General features: G+C 36.9%; 1 protein-coding gene across 2 annotated transcripts; it reads left to right on the forward strand.

Moving 5' to 3' along the window:
• The first annotated feature begins 326 nt into the window (after positions 1–326).
• LOC121385789 (glycogen synthase kinase-3 beta-like) lies at positions 327–27944 on the forward strand. 2 transcript variants are annotated; one of them, XM_041516575.1, is made up of 9 exons: positions 327–705; positions 12670–12860; positions 14476–14568; positions 19308–19418; positions 19751–19881; positions 20224–20330; positions 21562–21755; positions 23994–24180; positions 26026–27944. In XM_041516575.1, the coding sequence occupies exons 1-9, from the start codon at positions 621–623 to the stop codon at positions 26196–26198; spliced, it is 1272 nt and encodes a 423-aa protein (XP_041372509.1). In that variant the 5' UTR covers positions 327–620; the 3' UTR covers positions 26199–27944. The 2 variants fall into 2 exon arrangements, with proteins under 2 accessions (XP_041372509.1, XP_041372510.1); XM_041516576.1 differs by having other exon boundaries at positions 14476–14559.

The following is a 27944-nucleotide window of genomic DNA, read 5'->3' on the forward strand; positions in this document are numbered from 1 at the left end:
CATGTACTCTTTAAACACAAGCAGGGTCGAGTCAAGGTCAAGGTCAAAGGGTTTTACGTGCACGTTCAGAGCAAGCTGTTGTAGCGCACGCCTGTCGTGGGCACAGTTGCCGGCCTTGGCCGGCCTCTCTGTCCAAGACAGGAAAAGGGTCGAGTTAAACTTGATCAAGTTATATATGCGTACTCATCCTTTATTTCCGTAACTAGTCGTTAGAGTCCGTAAAAATATTTCTTATGTTTTGATTAGTCAGCGAGCGTTGCCGAGGTATTTTGTTTTACTATTCGGAACAATCGTCATTGTACGGAAATTGATCAGCCATTGGAAACGATTGCGAGAAACCAGAAACGACAAACACAGAACAAATAGTAGATAAAATTGACATTTTCTCATCAAATTCAAAGATCCGACGGCAGTTATAAATGATCATAAGGCTATCGAATTTCCAAATGGCTACTAAATGTGTTTTCAAGTGTCGTTGGTTACGAGAATGTGTTTCTTTAGACTGAATGTCAAGAGTGATAATTTTGTTTTAATACTCTGAAATGTAACAGACTTAATGCTGTGAACTTCATTTAGCCACCCGTGGACATTCGGACTTGCTATTTTAGTTGTTGTATATAATGAGCGGGCGACCAAGGACGACATCATTTGCCGAAGGTGGAAAAGCTGGACAGTCTGCGAGTTTTGGTGGAATGAAGACAGTCAGTAAGTTACTGCATACTGGGGTCAGCCATGACAAAAGATGGCGGCTCCAATCAATTTCTGTTTCATGTGCCCAGCTGATTCCGCACAATTGACTGTTTATACGTTGATAAGTTGATAATTATTGTTGGTTATCCCATAATTTCAGTCAGCTTCTCAATCAGTTGTTATTTATGCAGTCATACAGTTCTTAGCATCTGTGCTTTGCTTTATTATTTATAATGGCCAATTGGGATGTCACTAATCATGTGAATACACACGGTATTCATTATTGGCAATATATTGCAGTGTAATTTACATCACAGTTAATGTACATATACATTAATAATATTCTTTTTGAAAGAGAATGTTTTCTATTATGTTTTTTTTTTTCTTCTTTGCTTGTTTTTGGAAAGCAAAGATGGTATTTATTGTCTGATATGCCCCACCCCTAACTCCAGATTTGGTAGCCGTGTGATACACACCCCCCAGGCTGTAAATTTAGTGATATTTCATGTTTTAGTGAATCTATAATTTTGGGTTGAAAGGCCAAGATTATGAGACAGAATTAAAAAAAATTTCTGTATTAAGCAACAGTATTCGCACTGGGTGGAAATTAAAGGAGGGAGGCCGTGTGGCACCACGCCCTTACCCCCCCCCCCCAAAAAAAAAATACACCGACCGAAAAGCAAAAAAAAAAGAAAAAGGAAAGCTTGGTTACCATATATTGTTGTGTATTGGTTGGTCGATTTTGTGGAAAGACATACTCATTATTTTGCCTCTCAATATTTGGTACAAAAAAGTTGATACGAATCAAGCCGACTCATGTTGTGACAGTTGTCGATGTGGCATTCATGGGCAATTCTGGTTTTACAGAACCGATAAAAGTTCTAATATTATTTTAATAAAGATTTGAAGATATGTAAAACAATACAGATGTTTGTAAAGTGATCCCCTAATGTCAGTGCTCTACAATGCGAGTAAAATACTCGCCATGGCGACTAAAAACATTCCCTGGCGTCTAAAAAATAAAATCACATTCGCCAGTTGGCGACTGTCCAATAATTTTACTTTAATTTATAAACAAAACTGGACATCGGAAAACACAGTGGACCAGTAGCAATTTATCTTCCATAACACACATTTTCTATCGGTAGTTTGTTGGAAAAATAAAAGTTTGAGACAAGTTAATCGGACTATGAATAACGGTCATGTTATAAGAGAGGTAATACTTCATTATGATGTTATTTCCCTTAAGTTGAATTTCAAGCGTTTGGAAATAATTTGGCCCCAGTTCAGTTTTGGACCAAGTCGGTCCTGTCCCAGTTAGAGCCAGGTTTTATTTATGTATTAAAATGAGATTGTTGAGTCACTGTGTGTCTTTACTTGTCTGTTTCAAACTCAAATGTTAATTATTTTAAATGTCGACTTGTATATGTGTTATGCTGCGCTCCAATCGTCTCGTGCTTATCGTGATAACGGGTCCCTCCACGATAACGATGTCTCCAGTCGTGAATGTTGTTTTAATCACGTCGGAAGTCATGTTCACCAGTGGAGGATGAAAACATGTTTATATTTTCATGACTCAACTTAGATGGCTTTAAAGACACAACTATTTACAAGGCAGTATGTGACGAAAATAAATATTATTTAAACCAAAAGTAAGGTAGCCGATTGGTAACTACTAGTAACACGTTGAAACGATTGGTAACTACTAGTAACATGTTGAAGCCTGGTAATTATTATCACAATGCTTTTATTTAACTTTTAATGACTACTGCAATTTAAATGCATATCTTAGCAGTGCCATTGAAATAGTAATTCGCTTAATTTTGTTTAATACAATTATTAGGTACGGAATTTGATAATGATACTAACAGTAACAGACACAAACAGTAACTTGTAATTACTATTTAACAACTAGGAATTACCCATTCACGAGTTCATTCGAATGCGGTCATAATAACAATTATGGCAATGTTTTTAAATCTAGAATGCAGGAGATGCATTTTTACACATCCACGGATGGACTATGGGGGGGTGCGTATGCACCCTTCCCACTCACTCACACGCACACACACACACCCCGCGTACATGCCTGTATATATTAGCTGGTTACTAAATAAGTGGCTGGCAACTAAAATATTATACACAAATGTACTTTACTGGTCAGGGAAGAATAAATTTGAACTTGCTTTGTAGAGCACTGATGTGGGTTTAAGAAAAATATATTGATTTTATTTCCATCTTCATCGAATATGAATCGATCGCTTTGATAAAAAGTAGTTTTGTTTTTGGAAAGGCAGTGTATATATTATTTGGAATCCAAGATAAATTATTTTAATTATAAACACAACTACTTCCGTTATTTTTTTAAGCGGTGATATCCCCCCCAAAAATTAAAAGTTTATAATATTTTATAAAGAATTGCTGAATAAACAGAATGACAGACATGACAGAAAGTAAAATTCATTAGTTACGACCAATTAAATCTGCAATTGAGGACAAAATATCACATGCTAGTTAGTGGACACAAAAGACAGAATAACCGGTCTGATCATGTGAAACATTTGGCGCCAAATAAGTGTTTTTCAGTCGGAGATTGTCGAGTCGATAACAGATATTTTCATTGTTCAAATAAAACAGCCATGCACAAATTGCATGAACGACCATTTTGTTTGTTCATCGGTTATGTCATTTTATTTGGCATAACCGATTTACCGTTCGTGTAAAATTTACTGAATGATTAATCCTGGCAACGTACCAACATATTTTTATGAGTACAAACATTAGACTTGTTCCTGGCGCAGTGCTTTTTCGTAGCGCGTAACATAGCCAGTCGAGTTTGTATAAATATCTTGCGAAGTGCATTCCCATTGGTTGTTAGAAGGTGTTATAGCCGAATTTAACCAATGAAAATAAATAAGTGTTTTTCAGTCGGAGATTGTCGAGTCGATAACAAATATTTTCATTGTTCAAATAAAACAGCCATGCACAAATTGCACGAACGACCATTTTGTTTGTGCATCGGTTATGTCATTTTATTTGGCATAACCGATTTACCGTTCGTGTAAAATTTACTGAATGATTAATCCTGGCAACGTACCAACATATTTTTATCGTGAGTACAAACATTAGACTTGTTCCTGGCGCAGTGCTTTTTCGTAGCGCGTAACATAGCCAGTCGAGTTTGTATAAATATCTTGCGAAGTAGGTGCATTCCCATTGGTTGTTAGAAGGTGTTATAGCCGAATTTAACCAATGAAAAATGGAAATATTTTGATGGTCATTACAATCTAAAACTGGATCAGCAACCAGGCTAAACCAGAGTCACAGTGACTATTATTAACTGTAATTCCGAATCAGATAGTGACAGTGTCAGTGATAATGACAGTGAGTCTCCCCACTCATGACTGAATGTCATGACATTATATACACATAAAAGACTAATATTATAAAATTAATGGTAAGCAATTGCCTTGCTTCTTATTCATTCACACATAGTTATGCACACATGATGTGTTTTATATAATAGGTCAAGCCTGACATTCACTATGTTTTGGTAATTTATTACAATAGTTCTAATCATTATTATTATTTTTAAATCTCTTAAACATTTGTATACATATACTTTTTACTTAACATTGCCACTCTCTTGTTTCTCAAAATTAAGTATATATATATATTTTTAATTATAAAGAAAAAACCCAGGTTATGCAAACCAAAATAGGTTATGCGAAATCTTTTGGCATAACCCCTTTTCCGGGTATGCAAATTTTTAATTTGCGCAGGCCTGTAAAATATAACTTTTATTGCATGTATCTAACATACAAATGGATACAGGTATGGGACAAAATAGAGGTTGTTAAATTATGTTCAGGGGTTGAAATGTAATTTTTTTACCACTATCCCAAAGGAATAGTGAATTTTAAAAAACACTATTCCGTCTAAAAATGTACTATCTCTTCAATTATTAATGTACCACTGGTTTCCTGACTGTGCTACGTCGCCCTGTACAACATTGCGTAATGAACAGTTGTTTATATACTAGTCTATGCATTACTGCGTACTAGCTGGAATTACAAACGAACTCACTCCAAACATTAGTCTCGATCAAAAAGACGTTTATTTTGTACCAGTAAGTGCATGAGAAAGGTCTTAGTAGCACGAGGATTTGTTCTGCAAAATATGTAGCTGAAGAAAAAGCATAAGCGGAATAGTCTCAGGCGATTTTCGGTATTCCATGCTGTATTTTCACTTTCATGACGGAATATTGGAAGAATTGTTTTACTATTCCGTTTCGAAATTTACTATTTGAGGAAAGTGTAAAATTCGACCCCTGATGTTACGGTAACTGTCGTAAGCTACTGAAGTTTTTCATCAGTTGCTTTTTCGTACACACAATGCAGCTTAAATAATTGTTTCCTTTGATGTCCTGTGTGTAGAATGATGATTATTTTTGTGTGGCAAAAAGTGTATATTTTGAAATAGTGGAGATAGATGCTGTAAAATAGAGTAAGGTGCGGGGAAAATAAAGAGGGGCGCAGAAAAATAAAGGAGGGCAGTAGAACGTGAAAGGAAGGCGGCAAAATTCAATATCAGGGTGGGCAGCGCCGCTTAAATGGAGCAGCGAGAACACTGAGCAGTGTTTGAAATAAGCACTTGTCTGTTTGTCCCTACAAGTGAAAATCTATTCAGACAAGTGAAAATATTGGCGGACATGTATTTGTCCGGTGTACTAGTCAGAAATTCTTCTTATTTCTATCACTTTTAATGTTATGTTTAAATAGTTCTGTCAGAATCCTTAAACATCTACCTCTGATCTGGGTTTCTGCTAGAGGGTAAAACAAGTATGGTGCCATACCCAAATTGAATTGTTTTAAAGTTAAACTTTTGATAAAATTAATTACTCTTATCATTACTGTATGATTTCTTAACCCTAATCCTAAACGTAACCCATTTTCTTTTTGGGGAGGTCCCCCATACCCCCCTGTTGACTGGTTGCATTCAATTCTATAGCGCCATACCCAAAAATGTCTTTCTGGCAGAAACACTGCTAATTCAATGTTTGTCATGGTTCAATGTACCATTTTTTAATTTGTGTACAGTGGTTTATTTTTTAAATTTAAAAAAAGGTACATGTATCACATAAATTTTCTGTCATGGTATAACTTGAACTCTGCTGGAAATTTCGATGATGTAGCAGGGTTTCTGCCAAAGGGTAAAACGGGTATGGTGCCATACCCAAATTTTTTGGCAGATTTTATTTTTTATGTTAACTTCTTGACAAAATTAATTACGCTTATCATTACTGTATGATATTCTTAACTCTAACCTGAAACTTAACCCATTTTCTTTCCGGGGAGGCCCCCCCATACCCCTGTTGAACGTGGTTGTATTCAATTCCATAGTGCCATACCCACAAATTTATTTCTGGCAGAAACACTCTGTAGTATGAAGTTTTGGCCAGTCACAGCACTCAGTTTTGCTGCACATTGCATTTACATACATGTGCTCATGATGTCACTGTGGGTAAAAATTATATATATATATTTGTGTGCGCTCTATTCAAAACATGATTTTATACATCATTATTATATTGTTTTTTATGATAACATTTACTTACTATAAATTTACAATGTATACATAGCATACATGTATTTTATATTGATCAGAAATTAATGTATATAGGGCAATTCCACGAAAAATTATACCTCTAGAATGAAATTTTTTCTCCCTGTTATGCCTTTATTTTTCACATAGAATTAGTTGTTAATAGTCAATAAACCATAAAATACTCAGGTTTTAATTCAAAACTGTGTCATGTGACCATGGCGGCCATCTTTAATTTGTGCTATTTCCTCCTAAGGTCTCACTACACAGATCACTTCCGGGTGAGAGTTGATTGATCACGGTCCACTATAGTTCCTAATTGTGACACGTTATGGTTCACATATTCACTTCTAGGAAATGGTGAAGAATTAAAACAATATGTATGTTTATGCCTTCTGGCTGTATTTTGCCCATGTTATTTTGTAATATTGTGCATCGACCTTTTGGGACATGTGTGTATAGTGCAAGAGACAGCCGGAGTGAATCGGTTAATGTACCACCTGTTCGGACCAGTACTACAGCCAGATGCAGTCATATAGCAAAAAACATAGATGGAAATGTGGTCAATTTTGGAGTGAAAATAAATACTTATATAATGTATGTTCGCAATGGTGTATGTTGTTAGTGCCAACGAGAACCCGTTTTATTGGCAATCTTCGTTTGAAGTTGGGCAATTTAACATGGGTTTGAATGGCAGATGACATCTGTGTAGACAGTAGTGAGACCTAAGAATAGAGCCCAAATTGCATTGAAATCGTTTTTAAAAAATGTCATTAAAATTGGATGAATATGATAAAGGTAAATAAGGCATTTTATTTCTAAGATCATAATGGTAATTCCCAAACAACACAAATTAATAAATTTGGAATAGATTTTTATGAATAAAAACTTGAACTTATAGCATGACCTCGTTGCGTCAATTACCTTTTGAAGCTTAATTTTAATATTGCCCTCCTACAGTGCTACCATATATTAATTTTTTTTATATTCTCTTAGTTGTGCCATGGTTACACCACATGGCAACAATAATCTAAGTGGGCACACCAAGAATTAAAATTTATTGGTAGGGCAATTCCACGGTAACAGAATTACGAGTTGGAGAGATATTTCTTACATTAAACTCAGCTAGTCCACATAAGAAAAATTATCATAATGATATAACTATGTGATACTATAGTACTGCATTAGTGTTTGTTATGGACAGAAGTGAGACTCCCTACTGCAAGGTGTAGTGCATAAGTACTTAATTAAAGTTTGGTAACAGAATTACGCAAAAATGACACCATTTTTACGGGCACCGCAACACATCAACAAACTCTGAAGTATGATGAAAGAATTATTTATCTTCATGATGAAATGATGACCTAATGACTTGTGATTAACAAAATAGAAATTATATTACAAATTATCTTTTCATAATTTTGTTGTACAACATTGAATGCCGGTAACAGAATTAGACAGTTCGGTAATAGAATTACCACTCTGAATTTACATTTGAAAAACAATTTTTATTTTCTTTAAATTTGATTTGCAAATACAGGTATTTAAAGTAAAATATCCCCTCCAACAATGTAGTTTGATATGTCTCTTCCCTGCCCTCTGTCCATTACCTTTCATTTTGGAGGGAAACCTTAGTAGTTGACCAACGCAGACCAATGACATATATGCCTGTTCCCTATAGTATAATTATGCTGACAAGCCCTGTTCTTCCTATACAGGTACAAGTAACTGTAAATGCCTTTTTCCTGTCTATAATACAAAGAATTCTTTCTTTCTTTCTTCAAAATGAGTTTTCCCTGTGGGTTCTAGAATACATTCTGTTGCACACTGCCAGTATTGGCTCTCTCTAACAGTAACAGTTGGGGCAATTAATTCGTCGGCTGTGAAGTTTTGTATCTCGGGGCGGTTCCATTCTTCAGTGATTTTCTTCAGACTTTTGTCACCGCCTTTAAATAATCACTGCCAAGCTCGGTCCTAATTGGACAGCTTGCGGCAAAGGCTGTCTTTGTGTCACAGCGCTGCTCGCTGTCTTCCGACGTTGAGAGAACCAATCTCGTGTGATGTCACATGGTTTTGTTTGGAGCAGTTAAATTTTCTTCTTGTGTTTTTATGTAAGAATTATGAATACAGGGTTTCTATGGTATTTGTAAAACAGGCATTGATTTGGGCGATTTATTACAAAAAGAAATTTAAAGGAAAGAAAACCAGAATGGTAACAGTGAGGTAATCTGCATGTACATGTAGATCTTTTGGGATTCCATCTTAATCTTACACTTCAGACCCCCCAGCCCCCCATAAATAACTGGAATAAATAAAATGTTATCATGTATTATTATTTTTTAAATTGGTAACTAATGCAAGATTGCAAACAATGCATTACAAAGTTCTTGTTCATATTTTCGGGAAAATAGTGGGGTTTGTCAACGTGTTTTGTTAACCAAACTGGCCCATTTGTGTGAAATGAAACTGAAAGCCACACAATCAACATTTATTTATTGTTTGAAATTAAGGGAGAATGGATATCTTTATTAAATTATTAAGTACAAATAGTTTGTGGTTTTATTTTAGTAGCAGCTCATTTAAAGGAGCGTTTTATGTACAGACGTAGTTCAGAACTTTGCCTAAAAATAAAGGGTGCATGAAATAGGTCAGACAATACAGTACAAGTGCCCTGTCTGAACAGTGCCCCTCTCTCTAGAAACCGCCGACAGCCGCTGCATACATGTACCACCATTAAGGCAGGTTTATATATAGTTATCATATTTCTACTAGGTACTGATAGTGGACGATTAAACTGTCATTAATGGTTTTTGTTCAGAGCGTTGGCAAAAAAGTTTTAAGTAAACTGAACTATTGTAGCTGGCGACAAAAATGGTATCACAGTTTAAAAGGCTTATAGTATAATACTCTAAGCCCCAAATTACTAATAAAATGGGAATCAATTTTGTTTTAATTTTATGTAGGTGCATTGTTAAATTTGTGTTATTTCATTATATAATGCACTTGAAAATAATTTCTTGCAAGTCTTGCCAATTTAATTATGTACATGTAATCTTTAAATTGATAACCAACTATTATTTAACATTTTTGAACTGTGTAGCAATCTCTGAATCTTCTACAGGTATGTATAGAGCTTGTATGCGATACTCAACAAGATGTTCTCTGTACGTATGTGAGGAAAGGGACATAGACCAGTGGTAAAGCTCTCAACTAATTCGCGGTCGGTCTAGCATCGATCGCCATCGGTGGACCCATTGGGCCATTTCTTGTTCAGCCAGTGCACGTCAACTGGAATATCAAAGGCCGTGGTATGTGTTGTTCTGCCTGTCGGATGATACTAATGGAAAAATGTATCAGGTCTCCTGTTTTAAGACAATATGCCAAAGATTATCAAATGTTTGACATCTTGTAGCTGATGATTAATAAATCAATATGCTCTAGTGATGTCGTTAAACAAAACTTTAACTGTACCTAGATGCTTTAACAGACTTCCTAAATGTAAGTGGAGGGTTGTTTTCTGAAGAACAGTTTTCTGACTTTTGGCTGTGGTGTCAGCTAACACGATCAGATAAAACAAGACCACTGCCTAGAGAAAGCGGGCGTTTAATGGAGCAAACTTTAATCAATATTCTCTTGCGTGACGCCGAGTATCGTGGACATCAGTAGGTCTTACAGATGGTGCTACGCGTAAAACATGTAGCTTTTACATAGTCATTCCAGAAAGTAATTGGAGGTTATGTAATACACAGACAAAGAGGACAATAAGTGTCTTTACTAGGTAACGTAGGTGGTTATGGATTTGAAATGTTTAAAAAATTTAACACTGCTATTCATGTGCTTTGATACATTCAAAGATTTTAGGGTATGTAATTTTACCCTCTGTAACAGCCAGCCCCCCAACCACCACCCCCCCCCCCCCCCCCCCCCCCCAACAAACCCTCAACTTAAAAAAAGATTTAAGCACACAAAAACAAACAAAAACTCCCACATTTTTACAATTTGTTATTTGTACGTCATTGTTATCACAAGAAGAGCCTAATTTTGTTATCGAAAACATTGCTTAATTGACTGATGTAATTCAGGGCTAGCTCTGGGTGAGCAAAGCATTTCGCCAAATTATCTTTTAAAAAGGCAAAACCCAGAGTTATTTTTCAACAAGACACTAATTATTACATGAAATGTTTTCACCTAATGAAAATAAAATTCGCCAGTTGTGTTTAAAATTTGCAAGTGGCGAATTTGACGAGTGACGGAGCTAGCCCTGTAATTTGGCCATCGTGAGTGTTGGGTAATGGATAGTCGACTGCTTTACAAACTGTTCTTTTTAAATTATATATTAATAATAATAATATTAATAATAAAGATAAAAAACAACAACAAAAAAACACTAATATATTCGGTTGTTTGGGTACCGAAAAATTAATTATGTATCGCCAATAGCCTGTAAACGTATGTGAAACACTGAATCGTTGCAGCTCTAGTATACAATGTACATACATGTAGTTCATCAGATGTTTATTTATCGAGGCATTCTGCGGTACTGGACATGAGCCCCGTCCGTGTCATGATTCGCTACACAAATTTTAGAGATCGCTACACAGTTTTAAAATATTAAACAGTAGTTGCTAATCAATTTTCAAGATTTTGAAAACAAAATGTTCCTTGCAAGTGGCATTGAAAATTCCCAATTACACATGTAGATGTGTAAATATTTTTGTAATTATAATTTATATTTGTTCAAATAAATAAATTTAATAATGGTGTATTGCATCATACACATGTACGTGTGCAATGGCCTTTTAAAAACGTCTCAGTTGTAAATGAATCATGCTAATTTTCCCAATCTCATCGGTTATACAATGTAACATGTAGGAGCCTGATAATAAAATCCTGATCATACCAGGATCAATCTAAAGTGTTTCTTCTAGGGTTTTAATCAGCAATTCAACTTTGGTTTGACACATACTGGTACATGTTTAAAAAGGAAGTGTTTTTGGAACAACAAAAATGTTCTCTTTTTATGTGCAGTCGGTAACAACGTTGGTCAAAACATAATACTCACTGATAACATGGTGATAGTGAAGAATGTTTGTTGCTGACAGTTTGCAAATATATTTTTAATTAATTATAGTTTAAACTTTTAAATATTGTTTAATTTTTTTAATGTTTAACATGCATCGATGGATGCAACTGTCAGTGACACTGAATACGTTTATGGTAGATACAGGCAAGACATTTAATTACCTGAAATTCATTTTTAAAAATAGATCTATCAGGGGTTCTTGAAAATTCACTGGCCATGGTGAAAAATTCACTTGCCCAATTTTAACTGTTGATAAAACAAAACAAAAACAGTAAATTAAAATAATTAACTTTTTAATGTCCATTTTTCATACCGAGATCATGTTTAATCAATTTGTCAATTTACACAACAGATTGGCTCATTGGGCATGCTTTATGATTTGTTTAGAAACATATGCAAATAATTTTCATCACTTTAGAATAAAGTTGCCGTACCTATTAAAATTTTAAAATAATTGTTTCCACTAAAACCACCTAAGTTATAAAAAATAATCCATGTTACCGAGATATTACAATTAACAGCATTATTCATTTACTTATGAATGGGAACTTACCCCCCCACCCACCCCCACAAAAAACAGAAAGAGAAAAGAAACAATTAAGAACCTTTATTAGCATAAAGTGTACATGTATTGCAGTTTAAGGCTTACTCTCCCCCCCCCCTCCCCCCTCTCTCCAACACACACACACCATATTCGAAATTTTGCAATTTGGGTACTTTGTTAAATTTATCTATTTCATGATACTGTGTTTATAAGCTTTTAAAAAAAACTTTTTTGCACTTTATGTCGTATTTTATAAATTAAATTAATAATTTACACATGTATAGCTAAAAAAATACACATTTAAAGTATTTGTAAATAGTGACGTGCAACCTTTAAAACTAATAAAAGACTGGTTACCGTTTTGCATATTATTAGTATTAGAGTAACAAATCTTTGGATTTCAGTGTAAAAAAACTAAATGGCGGCAAAACAATGAACTTTAGTTTTTCCAATGTTTACACTTTATAACCTTAAATAAAGTTATATCAGTAGGTATATTGATGTCATGGATGGGTCAGAGATTGCTGGTGGCCAACTATTTGTTAGTGAAATATTGCATGTGATAGCAAATCGAAAGAAGTGACTTGTAGATGTTTCTTTTGTTTTTGTATGATCGTAGGACATAGGGTTGTATCGGGCATCGGGCCACCATATTCTAGAAGGCCTGGATCTATGCTTTTAAGACAAACACTTGGAATAAAATGTTATCATTGAAATGAGATGTTAATCGTCTTCTGTTTTGTTTCAGGTAAAGATGGTAGTAAGGTTACGACAGTCCTCGCCACATCTGGGACGGGACCCGACAAGCCACAGGAAGTGAGCTATACAGATGCCAAGGTCATTGGCAATGGGTCGTTTGGGGTCGTGTACCAAGCTCGGCTTGTGGAAACCTCCGAGCATGTGGCAATTAAGAAAGTTCTTCAGGACAAGCGATTTAAGGTGACATCATATGACATCTGTTCAGTATTGCGACAAACATTGCTTTGTTCGCGCATCACTCATGGAAATTAATCTGTATAAACAATTTTGGTACAAGCACAGGGCTTTATCCAAGCATTTTGTGGGTCCGAACATGGGCCCCTTCCCTGGGACATTAAATTTAGGACATTAGTTACATGGACATGACAGAATATGTAAAAAGGAAATGGGTTACCTAAATTTCTCTGCCACTATAAATGTATCATCATGATACCCATGCTACAAAACTGTCGTCTTTCTAGTAAAGAACAATAATTTCATTAATCAGACCAGGACTCAGTTTCACGAAGCGATCGTATAGCACCAAGATAATCTTAAGTGCATTAGATAGTTGTGCATTCAAGGTGATCTCAGCATTAAGATCGCTTCATAAAATGGGACCCAGGCCTGTAAATAAATTTTTTATCTATACATGTCAAAATTACTATGTAGATCAGTTTGAGTCTGTCATAAATGAAAATGTACCTGTGACCAAATGTTTAAATAATGTTACTATTCTTCACTGTAAGTGAATTACGGTAATGTGGCAAGCAAAATATCTTTTTGTGTGTAAATTTTCAACACAAGGACCAATTGGGTGAGTAATGTCCATGGTGATATGATGTATTTCATGGACTGCTAATAAAAGTTGTTGTTGCTAATTAAAATATTTACTCATTTAGGTATTACTTTTTTGACAATGGGGTCTAAATTTTGCTTTTAGCTCAATGTTAAAGTTTTGCATTAGCTCTGTTTTTCACAAGCTATCGGTCTTTCATCATTGAAACTTGTTTTAAAGTTAAATCTATGAATTGTCACCTCAATGTATGTTAACAAAAATATAAAATTTATTAAAGGAATTTTGCGTTTATCTCTATTTTTCACAAACTGTCAGTCCTACGTCAATGAAACTTGGTTTATAGTTACATGTATGAATGCTCACCTCCATGTATATTACCAAAAATATGAAGTTTATTAAGCATTTAACATGCATTGAGATGACCATCAATCAGCAGCTGTGGGTGACAGTGAATTCGTTTATGACAGGCGAGACATTTATGAATGTAATTCACAGAATTCTTGTTTATTTAGTCCCCTACTGGTCTGTCTGTCCGTCCGTATGTACGCCTGTCACACTTACGTTTTATGGACATTTTTTCCCCCACAATGCCTCAAAAAGAGCTCCGTTACAGATCAAGTTTCACACATTTTTACAGACTTATTGCCCTTGAACTTAGGAGATATGAACATTTGTTTTCCAGACAATTAGTTTGGAATACCTCAAGATATTGAGCTGGCATTTTGTGTATAGTTTTATCATATATGGTTCCAGATAAATTTTTGAATTTCATGGTGATTTACTCATTTTTGACAGTTATTTTCCTTGAACTTATTAGACATGAACATTTGTTTACCAGATATTTAGTTTGGAAGTCCTCAAGATATTGAGTTGAAATTCTATGTATAGCTTTATCATATATTTTTCCTTGAACGTAGGAGGTAAGAACATTTGTTGGGGCTGGTAAGGGACATATATGTATTACTTTAGAAGTACTCTCAGAATTCTTGTATCTAATGTGTTACTTTTTTATTTCAGAATCGAGAGCTGCAAATCATGCGGAAACTAGAACATCAAAATATAGTGAAGCTGAAGTATTTCTTTTACTCAGCTGGCGAAAAGGTAGGGAAGGTGTGTCGCGATAAATTAGATTTTTTCTGCATGATTCATTGGTGGAGGTGTACGTGTAGCTAATAGGTGCAGTATCCGTCCCATTGGAGCCCGATCTTACTACCACTCGGCCTTGGGTCACCATCAATAGATCTGACGTCAGCCAGTGTTATTACTTTCTAGATGATCCTTGTGCTTGGGTTATAGGATCAAATCCCCTTGGTGGACCCATTCTCGAATTGGGTTTTTCACCACATCCCAACCAGTGCCCAACAACTGGTATATCAAAGGTATGTACTGTCTTGTCTGTTGGAAAGGGCATATAAAAGATCGCTTGCTACTAATGAAAAAATGTAGCAGGTTTCCTCTCAACACTACATGTCAGAATTATCAAATGTTTGACATCCAGTCAGGGTTCTATCATCTGTTTCTAGACTGATAATTGGCACCATTCCCCACCATTTTAGAAATAAAACCCTGCCAGTAGTCAATGATTAATTAATTGATATACTCTAGTGGTGTTGTTAAACAAAACAAACTAGATCTTCTGACAGATCTAAAGTGGAGTGGCCAGTAAGATCGAATTTCAATAAGCTTTTATGTTCTGTGCACACTTTGTCGTGCGTCTCATGTCTGTGTTGTGGTTTAGATACAGTCAAGCCTGTCCATGTGATCATCTATATGGTGGGAGTATTGGGTGGTGGAGGAAGGGGCTGCAAAATGTTTTGAAGGCAGAATTCAGGTCTTAAAATTTTGCTGTTTGTTTTGATTACATTTGACATTTCCTTAGGGGTGCTCACCTAATGCGTGATTGATCTAGGATCGATTCGCATCGGTCGGCCCATTGGGCTATTTCTCGTTCCAACCTGTGCTCCACAACTGGTGTAACAATTTAGGTTGTGGTATGTACTATCCTGTCTGTGGGATTGTGCATCTATATATATGTGGTTCATAACCATATGTCCAATGCCATATAACTGTAAATAAAATGTGTTGAGTGCATCATTAAACATTCCTTCCTTCCTTAGGGGTTTGCTTAGCACAGGCATGACTGTATGCTGTGTTGTGAAATACATATAGGCATGTTGCCCTAGAACAATAATGGCATTCTTCACTAATGTTTACATTGAAATGACTGCTGAAATATTTATCTGCTCCCAGTTAGAGAAATTTAGCTAGACAGGTCTGATACTAAAAGACAGACATCCCAGGATCTGATACTAAAACACGGACAGCCCTGGGTCTGATACTAAAACACGGACAGCCCTGGGTCTGATACTAAAACACGGACAGCCCTGGGTCTGATACTAAAACACGGACAGCCCTGGGTCTGATACTAAAACACGGACAGCCCTGGGTCTGATACTAAAACACGGACAGCCCAGGGCCTAACAGCACAGTGTCTGATACTAAAACATGGACAGCCCGGTGTCTGATACTAAAACTCGGACAACCCAGGGTCTGATACTAAAACTCGGACAACCCAGGGGCTGGTACTAAAACACGGACAGCCCAGGGCCTAACAGCCCAGTGTCTGATACTAAAACATGGACAGCCCAGTGTCTGATACTAAAACATGGACAGCCCAGGGTCTGATACTAAAACTCGGACAGCCCAGGGTCTTGATATTAAAAGACGGACAGCCCAGGGGCTGGTACTAAAACACGGACAGCCCAGGGTCTGATACTAAAACACGGACAGCCCAGGGTCTGATACTAAAACTCGGACAGCCCAGGGTCTGATACTAAAACACGGACAGCCCAGGGTCTCGGGTGTAGCATTAAGGATTTTTTCCCAGAAGTCCATTTTTTCCAGTGGGCTCATTTGCTCCTGAATTGGCTCATTTCCATGAGTCCATTCTCAAAACCCATGAGTCCATATAAGGGGTCGCGTTAAGATGCGTACCTAAACGTATGGAAAGCAGACTTGGACGCCTACTCATCACCACATGTGATAATGAAACCGTCCCAGTTTAAAGACGCATTCCAGACGCATGTTTATTCCATTACTTCATCATCACCACGTCCTAAGTGATCTGGACGCATGGAATCAGTTATGCATATTATTAGGCCTATTGGTAGGATACATTCGAGCAAAAACGACCACTCATGATACCCAAGTGATAATTTTCTTTTCTTTGAGACTACGTAATTGGTCAGTTTTGTGATTTTTGATGGGAAAGTCTACTTAATAAAGAGTTTTACCACATACATGTATATACGTTGCTGTGTTACTGGGATGGATATTATTACAGAACATTGCGATGCTTCCGTATGTTTTGTTTCTTCAGTTCGAAGACTAATTCCTGACGTGACACGTTAGGTATTGCGTAACCACCAGCTCGCCAGCAGGCATATTCACTGGGATGGTACAAAATGACTGCACCCGTTATATATAATAGCCGTCACATTTAACCATTTTATTAATTAACTTTACGATTATACTTGTTGATATTAAGCAATAATGTGCATTATGTATCGTTGAATGTGCATACCAGTCCAAAAGCCTTGCTTTAGTATTCCTTTAATAATTGCGGCAAACTACATCAATATATTACTATGTGCCTGAACATTGGTATAGTTTAGGCAATGTGTGGATTTGTTTAATTATTTATTTAAATCATTAACGCGACTATCGAAATTAAAGTATACAAAATGACGTCATTATGACTTAGATGGCCACACTGATATTGGGTAATCGGAAATCCTCGTAACTTCTGTCAGAACAGAACCGAGTGTAGCTATACAGTTTATTAACTTGTTTGAATATTTCTACAAGTGGAGAGATTTTCAAAGATGTTATATGTATTTTGATCACAGCAGCCATATACAGTATACATCTACCTGTACTCGTTTACAGAAATTACTCTTTTCTTTCTCATTCCTTACATCTATTCACCTTTACCACTGTGTATGTTTCGTCTCTGTAAAAAGTCTATATACTTTGTAGGTAACATTAATATTTCTAGGAAGTACTGTATGATTACTACCAGTACAATATATCAACTGAAAATTAGTTGAGTGTTGAAACAAACAGGCAAATATTTGTAGTTTCGACACAACTAACAAATGTATATGTAAATTATATGTTTATTTAAGAATTTTTAATTTACAGTTTTGAGATTGAGAATTTTGATAAATGTAACAAATGTGTACATGTATGTAAATTATATATTTTAATTTTATTTAAGAATTTTGAGATTAAAAACTTATTTTTTAGATACATTTTTCTGCAGCATTTACTCTTACACATTAACTGCGAAACTGCTGTGGAAAATGCTTTGGAGACTTGATTTTGTTTGTTATGGTTTGTTTGTTTTTTCACTGAATATGTTTTTTGTGGTGGCCATTTTCTCAATTCCAAGTGTTGCATTTTTAACATCATTATTTCTCGTTCCAGCCAGGGCACTACAACTGGTATATTAAAGGCCGTAGTATGTGCCAGGCCTTGACCTTACGTTTTTTCATTGGTAGCCCACCGGGCTACCAGGTTATAAAATCTAGTAGACCTTAGTAAAAATTGGTAGCCCCACAAAGTTCTATAAAAGAAAAGAGAAAAAAGAAAAATAATTTATTTTTATTTAAACGTTTTAGGGTGGGTTTTTGTAAATCGTGAGCAAATGGACAAACCAACTTGTTTGGTACGATTCCAGAAATACACAAAGTATTTATTATTCTTATTATTATTATTTATTTTAGGCCTAATCTTGTAATGAAGGCTTACAAAATATTATTGAAACACTTCATACGGTTGTCACGAGTAGAACTCAGCTGTCTGCTAATCGTATGATCTTCAGATCAATATTGCATATTTTAATACTTAAAATGGCTGCAACTATGTTCAATAGGTGCAATTTTGAAGAATCTTAACAAAACTTGCCTTTATTCCAAAACAATAGCGTTTTTTATTGATGACAATAAACTTGTAAATGCCGAAAGCCAATTATCCCAGATAGGGGATTGCCACATGTGTTTGTGTTATAACGTGACACGATCAGATGTCATTTTTAGCGAGGTTATCGCGCAAAGCGATAGCAAACGATCAGAGAGATTTCATTAAAATTAATTTGTAAGAAAGATTAATATTTTTAACATTGAAAATATTCGTTAATTTATACATTTATTTCAATGGTCAAAACACCCCGTGATACCGCTAAGGTCGAGCCCTGTGTGCAGTCCCATATGGATGGTGCATATGAAAGATCCCTTGCTACTAATAGAAAAATGTAGTGGGTTTCCTCTCTAAAACTAAATGTCAAAAGTAACAAAGTCTGGACAACCAATATCTGATGATGAATAAATCAATGTGCTCTAGTGGTGTTGTTAAACAAAACAAACCTTAACTTTTTCTAACATCAGAGTGGTTCAGTCTTATGAAACATTTTCACTCTGCAGACTCAGTCTTTTAAGTAATGTTTGTCTTTTAGCAAATTTATGTTTAAAAAAATATATATTTGTAATTTGTTTCCCTCTCTAAATTTTAAATCACAATGTTTATTAGATAATTTTTATTCATGATTAACAAATATGGGTTCCAAAATATGCTATTTATGGCAAATAATGAACATTTTAAGACTATAATATATTTTATATCATGCAAATGTTAAATTTAAATGAAAGATGTCTAGCAAACAACCCCATTAATTCAGTGCATTGGAAGCTGCATAAAGAAATTTGCGTTTTTGCGTAAGCCATCTTGGATAATAATTATAATATGTAAATGCTGCTCGCTGTTACAACAAGGTTTGTTTATGTTGACAGAAAGACGAAGTTTTCCTCAACCTCGTACTGGAGTATGTTCCAGAAACGGTGTACAGAGTGGCACGACACTACAGCAAGTCAAAGCAGACGATTCCAATGTTATACATAAAGGTGAGACTCGACCCGCTTTAATAGTCGTCTTAAAGGGACATTGTCACATTTGCTTTTCAATAATTTTATGCATTAAATTTAATACAGTGAAACCCCTCTAAACCGGACACCCTTGGGACCAAGACAAATGTCTGGTTAAAGAGGGATCCGGTTTAGAGAGGATAAGTTCTTTCCTGGTTTTTAAAAAAGGTTCTGTCCGGTTTTTAGTGATTTCCAGTTTACAGATGGTCTGGTTTAATAATTGCATTTTAATAATTTTATGCATTAACTTTAATACATGAAAGAAAACAAACTTGCTTTCTGTGTTTGATTGATTTGCTCCTTGTTTTCAGTTGTATATGTACCAGTTGTTCCGCAGCTTGGCCTACATTCACGCACAGGGTGTCTGCCACAGAGACATAAAGCCGCAGAATTTACTTTTGGATCCTGAAACCGGAGTACTTAAACTATGTGATTTTGGAAGGTGCGTTATATACATTTTTTCTTCTTTTTCTTCTTTCTTTCTTTAGATCATTATGATATAAATGTTACATTTGCATCCAATTTTTATTTTATTTTTTCAAAATGAGGTTGATGGAGTGTGTATAATGCCATACATAGATGAAAACAGTTTTTAGTTTTGCAAATATAAAAACCAAAAGAACGAACGTTGCATCTTTTATCTTGGGGCGATATGGAATAAACATTTTGAATTTATTTTAATTACGAATTAAAAAGAAAAGAAATAAAAGCCCTTCTAACCTATGTATATAGACATTTATTAGAAACTTTGTTGGTAATAATTTTATTTTATTTTTTATTGCAGTGCAAAAGTATTAGTGCGAGGGGAACCGAATGTTTCGTACATCTGTTCACGATATTACCGAGCTCCAGAACTTATATTTGGTGCTACAGACTACACATGTCAGATAGGTGAGTGTGAGCCTTTACGCAAAAACAGTTAACGTTACGTTATATTACTCATGTATGTTGGATAGTAGCCACTGAACTAATGTATGCTGAGATGTGCAAAACAATGCATTCTTTTCTCTTTCGGGGGGGGGGGGGGGGGGGGGGAATTTAGCTCCGTCAGTTTAGTTTATCTGAGGTGCTTGGGTCGCAGGATCGAACCACCTCGGTGGATCCATTCAGTTGATTGGGTTTCTTGTTCTAATCGGTGCACCACAACTGGTCAAAGGCCGTGGTATTTGCTTTCGTGTCTGTGGGAAACTGCATACAAAGATTCTTACTACTAATGGAAAAATGTTGCGAGTTTCCACTAAGACACAGAGTTGCCAAATGTTTGACATCCAATAGCCGATGATTAATTAATCAATGTGTTCTAGTGGTGTCATTAAACAAAATAAACAAACAAAATTTGTTTTATTGAGAAACAGTTAAAGTTGTTGTCATGTTACTCATGTATGTATAATAATAACCAGTGAACAAATGTATGCCAAGATGGGCAAATCGATGCATTCTTTTCTTTTACGATAAACGTAATATTTCAGTACTGTTCAATAAGCAGGTGGCAGGGGTTCTGCCAGAGGGTATGGAATGTAAAATTGTGTGCCCAAAACTCTGGGAAATTAATGGATATATATTTGTATATTATTAGTTAGATGATAGTAAAAGAACCACAGTTTAAAATTGTTAAAGCAGATGAATGGATGTGTCCAATTTCAAACCCATAGCCACCACGTTGGGGCACTTATGATCCATTTTGTTTTTATTACATACCGTCAAAATTATTTTCTGGCAGAAAGGCTATGGTGAGGTTGAATAAAACTATTTTTTTTTGTTCAATCCTTATTCATAGACCTATTAGTTTTCTTCCCATCTCAACCAATGCTCCACTACTGGTATATCAAAGACCGTGGTATATGTTGTCCTGTTTGGAAAAATGCATATAAAAGATCCCTTACTGCCAGTGGAAAAATGTAGCAGATTTGACAGCCAGTAGCCATTCTCTCTCTCTCTCTCTCTCTCTCTCTCTCTCTCTCTCTCTCTCTCTCTCTCTCTCTCTCTCTCTCTCTCTCTCTCTCTCTCTCTCTCTCTCTCTCTCTCTCTCTCTCTCTCTGTGTGTGTGTGTGATGGGGTATTCATTTATTCATTCATTATTCATTCTGTTTATCTTTATCCATGAGTTTTGTTTTCACTGCAGATGTGTGGTCAGCTGGTTGTGTTTTGGCCGAGCTGCTCCTCGGTCAGCCGATATTCCCGGGGGACAGCGGTGTTGACCAGCTTGTGGAGATCATCAAGGTTCTCGGGACGCCCACGCGCGAACAGATCCGAGAAATGAACCCCAACTATTCCGAGTTCAAATTCCCACAAATCAAGGCTCACCCATGGACAAAAGTAAGTGTCAGGTCGGAATAAAGTCCTAATAAAACATTTCCACATTTCATTTTAAAATGTACGTCCTAATCAAAACTCTACCCAGCTGTACCCATATCTGTATTTTGTGGTAACGTCTGCATAGTTGACCTGATGTGTAGATGCTTGTGAATGTATTGATAAATGTGAATGACATATTTATTTTGATGCCTGTTTGAGTTTCTTCTCTTGTATCTCAAGAATTTTATGGCGGGACAGCCCAGTGGTAAAGAGCTCGCTTGATGCACAGTCGGTTTGGGATTGACCCAAATTGGTGAGCACATTGGGCTATTTCTCGTTCCAGCCAGTGCACCACGAGTGATATATATCAATGGCTGTGGTATGTGCTATCCTGTCTGGGATATAAAAGATATAAAAGTTCCCTTGCTACTAATGGAAAAATGTAGTGGGTTTCCTCTCTGACGCTGTCAAAATTACCAAACGTTCGACATCCAATAGACGATGATTAATAAATCAGTGTGCTCTAGTGGTGTCATTAAAAAAAAAAATATATATATATATATACTAGCCGACATTAATAACGCAATTTCCTTTTGTCAAAATAATATACGTTCCGGTTGGACTTCGTTGACGCTATTCGTCAATGTACATGGTACAGTGGTACACATTATTTCAGCAGCATGTAAAGGTCGACTTCTGGCCTGTTCCCAACATAAGGGGAACAACGCTAAAAACACATTATCCGGTAAATCGCGCACACGCAACCACTTGGCGAAATAACACTTTGCACGTGCATTTCCTGATACCCGGGCACACTCGGAACACGCGGGTGGCAATGAGTATCTCACTCCTACACGATGCCTCGGTTGAACAACGCCGATCGGAATCAAGCCATTGGCTTGTTGAATGCCAGAAACTCGCAATTGCGGGTAGCACAACGGTTCCACGTGCACCTGTCAACCATTAATCGGCTCCTCAACCGATATCAGACGACAGGGACCGTCAATGACCGCCGTCGTTCGGGCACACTACGCGTAACGACCAATAGACAGGACTGGAACATACGGTTGCGGCACCTGTGCAATCGGTTTTTGACAGCCGCAAGCACTGCCAGGACTGAAGTGGGAACCAGGGGACGACTCATCAGCGCCCGAACTGTCCGGAGACGTCTTGCCGCAGCACGACTGCATTGCCACCGACCCTACCGTGGCCTTATCCTCCTGCACAGACATCGTCAAGCAAGACTTATGGGCCAGGAATGGTGGGCATTTGCGACCCAGGAGATGGCGAGATGTCATCTTCTCGGATGAATCGAGATTTAACGTGAGTGTCACGGACAGATGTCGTTGCATTTACCGCCGTCGTGGAGAACGTGTCGCGCAGGCCTGTGTTCTGGAGAGGGACCGCTAGGGGGGGGGGGGGGGGGGGGGGGAGTCATTGTTTGGGGCGCCATCAATGCTGACTTCCGGTCCGAACTCGTGGTGGTACAGGGAAACCTTAATGCGCAACACTACGTCGACAACATCCTGCGGCCGGTCCTCCTCCCATTGATGAGACGGCATGGCGGAAACAGGCTCGTCTTCCAGCAAGACAACGCTCGGCCGCACACTGCCAGGCGTACACAGGCGTTTCTTCGTGCCCACCATGTCACTGTGTTGGACTGGCCAGCAGTTTCCCCGGACATGAACCCAATAGAGCACATGTGGGACGAGCTGGGACGTCGTGTTCAAAACCAACCGAATCCACCACAGAACTTCGCTGAGCTGCAGCAGGCATTGCAGCATCACTGGGCAGCCATTCCACGATGTGTGGTGAGGCGCCTGTGCATGTCCATGCCTAGGAGGCTGCAGGCGTGCATCGCAGCACATGGAGGTCACACGAAATACTGACCCCCATGACGTTGACATCGCCAGAGACGTTATGTGCGATTCACTGTTGGCGGCTGACAGTGCCAGTCAGATGGGCCAGTGGTTGGTCTCACTGGTGGTATCAGTTTCATTTTTGTGGGATCTCGCATAATAAAATAAACCATGATCATTTCCGAGATTGCGTTTTTATTGCCACCTAGTATATATAAATATATATATGTTTGAAAACCAATAGAAGATGATTAACAAATTAGTGTACTCTAGTGGTGTCGTTCAACAAAACAGACAAACTCCAGACATTTAGCTGAGATGTCATGGTGTTGACGAGAGTCTTGGTCAGACAGTTGCGTGATAATTTGTGAGTTCGCCTCTCTATCTTTTCTTTCTGAAGGTTTTCCGACCTCGGACGCCGGCGGAAGCGATTCAGGTGGTGAGCAAACTCCTGGAGTACACGCCGTCAGCGCGAATCTCACCACTACAGGCGTGCGCTCATTCCTTCTTCAACGAGCTGAGAGAACCCAGCACGCGGCTGCCCAATGGACGGGAGTTACCGCCCTTGTTTAACTTCTCTTCTCATGGTAAAATGGGTTTTTTATTTTATTTATTATTTTTGAAAATTGAGAAATTATTGTTTTGTTTGTGCATCGCAGGCCTCTGAGAATTGAACATTGGCGTAAATCATTTCTGGGTCACACAAAAACAAATTCAGGTAACCCATTTCAGGCCTCTAAACTTTCCCATCTAGTAACCCATCATGACCATGTACACAGAGCTGCCAACTGCTACACTTTGGGCATAGTTTGTTACGCTTAATCGACGTTTGCTTCGCTGCTATGCTCATGCCCAAATTGGTAGGCTCAGTTGAAAAAAATCCAGTATGATACGCTAATGAAAACCAGTAATAACTTTTGCAACAGATAAATATAACTGGATGATTAGTGTATTTGGCCAAAGTTTCTACTAAAGAATTATGTTTTATTTGGCAAGCGTATACATTTCATCTTTATCATAAATTATAGGTTTACAGAGTACAGTTGAAAAGCGGGCGATTTCTGGCAATTATACTAAAAATTTAACGTAATCTTGGAATACAGTAACTAAAAACTGAATTCCTCATTTCTGTGGCTTTTTTTGGTTATTATTCCAACATATAAAAGTATAATTTGCGGATTAAGAACAACAGTAATTCAATAACAGACATGTAGTTTTACTGTAGGTCGACCCCAGTGTCGCATACTATAAAACCTTCAAAGAACTGTTCTTAATCCTGTTCAAATCGCCTGACTTATCTGACAACATTCGTTACATTTCGGGCATGTCCGTATCCCTTAACTGACGACAAGCGTTATCTATGCTAAAAATAGCATGACCCAGTCTTTTGTTGTTATTATGACGTAGTTATTTGGTGTTCTCTTTTGCTGCTGTTTATGACATTCGGCCATGCAACCCTCAAATATCATTTGCTACGCTCAGCTTGTCATGAATGCTACTTTCACTTGTGGCTAGGGGTTGGCAGCTCTGTGTATGTGATATCATAAATTCAAAGTGCAAACGAAAAATGGGTTACGGAAACTATACTTACGATGAAACTATTGCTCTTGCAATTTTCAAAATCCTGCATCGGTCATGCAAAACTAATTAAGGATTGTCTTGTTATTTCTTTTAGTTCATCGGGTGATTCAGTCATCTTTAAATTCAATACTACTCAATACTAATGACAATTCTTCTCTTTTTAGTTCCCTACTGGTCCAACCAGAGGACTATAGATTTCATCTCCGTCCTATCTGTCTGTCCGTCTGTTTGTCCCACATAATTTTACAGATGTTTTTAGAGTCTTTGAGATATTAACCTGACATTTTGTGTATAGCTTTGTCATGTACTGTTACAGATCCAAGTTTGACTTTCATAGCGATTTTCCCATTTATTACGGAGTTGTGGCCCTTGAACTTAGGCGATGTGAAAATTTGTCGTTGGGAATAATTTTTCTCAAAGCCTTGAGATATTGAGCTGAAATGTTGTCTATAGCTTTATCACGTACTGTTACAGATCAAGTTTGACTTCCATGGCAATTTACCTATTTTTGATGGAGTTATGGCCCTTGAACTTAGGAGATATAAAAATTAGTTTTCCAGACTTGTTTTGCAAAGCCTGCAGATATTGATATGAAATTTTGCATATACCTTTATCATGTACTGTTACTGATCAAGTTTAACATTTATGGTAATTTACCCACTTTTCACAGAAGTATGGCCCCTGAATTTAGGAGATAAGAAAAACATTTGAGTTCGGTAGGGGGCATGTATTGCTTTAGCAGTACTCTCACAAATGCTTGTTTTTTCAGAGATGGTAGTTCAGCCATCTTGAAACCCAATACTACTCAATACTAAAGATTAACTAATGCATTTTGTTTTTGTTTTTTCCAGAGATGGTGATTCAGCCATCTTTAAACTCAATACTTATACCGCCGCACGCCCGCCCCCCAGGAAGTGAGACGGCCGCGACTATAGGCCAGGTTGCTGACAATAGCCAATCCCCGAACCAGGCCGGGGATGGGTCACAGGCGCAAGGAGCCACCGCGTCGGGGAACACTGCTTGAGAGTGGGCTACGTGTAGGATGTGTTATATAATATATATTACTGCATCTCCCACTATCCACGCAATACAAACTTTATTCCGTGTGGTAGTAACGAAGAAGAAAAAAAAGAAGTTTAATTTATCGACCACACACTTTTTTGTCAGTGTCATGTTTATATCCAGTGATTACAGTAACAGAACGATGTTTGAACTAAGAAGTCTGTACAAAATGACTTATTTAAATTTTTAACATATTTTTAAAGAGAGAGAACTCTTCATTAATGGGAGAGATGTGCAAGTTGAAGAACCAGATGGGTACTCATAGAAGGGTGACAACTCTTTGATGGAAGAGAACTTTTGGTGTCAAAGATGTTTGATGGAAGGGAGAGAACTCTTGTTGAAAGGGAGAGTATTCAAGATAAAAGGGAGAGAACTTATTAAAAAGGGACGAAATGTGAAACTGGGTTTTGTTGGAGTGTACTGCTCTTGGCTCTTGTGTTTTCACGTTTCAGTTGACACTTTCACGTGCGGTCTCTACATTTAGCTTATAGGAATAAGAACCAATATGCTGTGACGTGCAGAGCTGAAAGGTTTGAGGATTACCACACCATGGATGGAATGGACGTTTAAAAAACAAACAAAAAAAATACCGTTTATTTTTTAACCTGCCTCAAATGTGCACTTTGGAAACTTGCGTGTCAGGATGTGTTATTAATTGTACATGTTTTAAAAACCATAAATTATGTCTTTGTTATTCAATTGTTTACTTGCATGCCACATGTTTTTAATCTGTTTTGTATGTGTACAATGTGTGATGATTTGTCTTCAAATGTTAGATCGTTCGACACTGTGAGGTTTCATTCTTAACACTGGGGCCGATCAACAGTTACGTAATGCATAACATACCTTGAAATTCATTTTGTGGAGTGCCAAGAAATAGTACATCTGAAATTTCAATTTGAAAGCAAATGTTAGAAATTGAGAGGCAGTACTTTAAAGTAGGTTCCTAAATAGATTTATAGAGTAACTGTTTTCAAGAGCAAAGCAGAAAACTTGAGACAAATGCAGATAAAAGATTAGGATTAATATTATGACAATTGAGAATTAGGACTTGTTAATACATCTGGAATACTGTCAAACAGAAGATGGTACGCTAACGGTGAAGTGGATTATTAGAAAGCATATTGTGCAGTTTGAGAAGCATTTACTGTCTGCACACCCACCACCCACCATCCCCTCCCCCATGAATGTTGAGTCTTTAACAATGTGATCACTGGGTTAATGTTGTTTTTCTTCTTACCGTATTGTGTAGAATTTCTCTTTAAAACATACTTTCTGGTTTAAGTAAATCAGAGCTTGCCCTAATGGCTTCACATCATGCCCTTCAGACATGTTCAGCAAAAGTAATTCTCTTTGCCCCTTTGAGCATGTGAATTGGGAAAAAAAAGATTAATAAAATAAACTATTAAAGGATTAAATATCCGTGTGAATCTACATACTATTTAAAGTGTGTCGTTGTTAATCAGGGAAGCAGAATGTGATTTGTAAAGAGCCATTAGTAAGAAACTGCAAGTTTCTAGCAAAACTGCCAGGAAATGTTTTCAGAAGGGTCGAGAACATTTAAGATTAATTATTTAATACTTAAATTTTAGGTCAGCAAATTTTTATTTAGAATTCTCTTTGTATTTTATATTATTTTCTTCAGTGATAATACTTGTGTACAGAAATGTTTTTGAATTGTTGATTATATAAAATATAAATCCTGCAA

This window comes from Gigantopelta aegis, chromosome 12, assembly GCF_016097555.1.
Source record: "Gigantopelta aegis isolate Gae_Host chromosome 12, Gae_host_genome, whole genome shotgun sequence".
Lineage (NCBI taxonomy): Eukaryota > Metazoa > Mollusca > Gastropoda > Neomphalida > Peltospiridae > Gigantopelta > Gigantopelta aegis.

What these genes read in the sequence shown, in the direction of transcription:
- LOC121385789 (XM_041516575.1), top strand. Translation starts at nt 621, where the DNA reads ATGAGCGGGCGACCAAGGACGACATCATTTGCCGAAGGTGGAAAAGCT. An exon ending in CTGGCGAAAAGGTAGGGAAG is followed by an intron (nt 14,569 to 19,307) that starts GTGTGTCGCGAT and finishes TTATGTTGACAG; the next exon opens with AAAGACGAAGTTTTCCTCAA. An exon ending in AGGCTCACCCATGGACAAAA is followed by an intron (nt 21,756 to 23,993) that starts GTAAGTGTCAGG and finishes TTCTTTCTGAAG; the next exon opens with GTTTTCCGACCTCGGACGCC.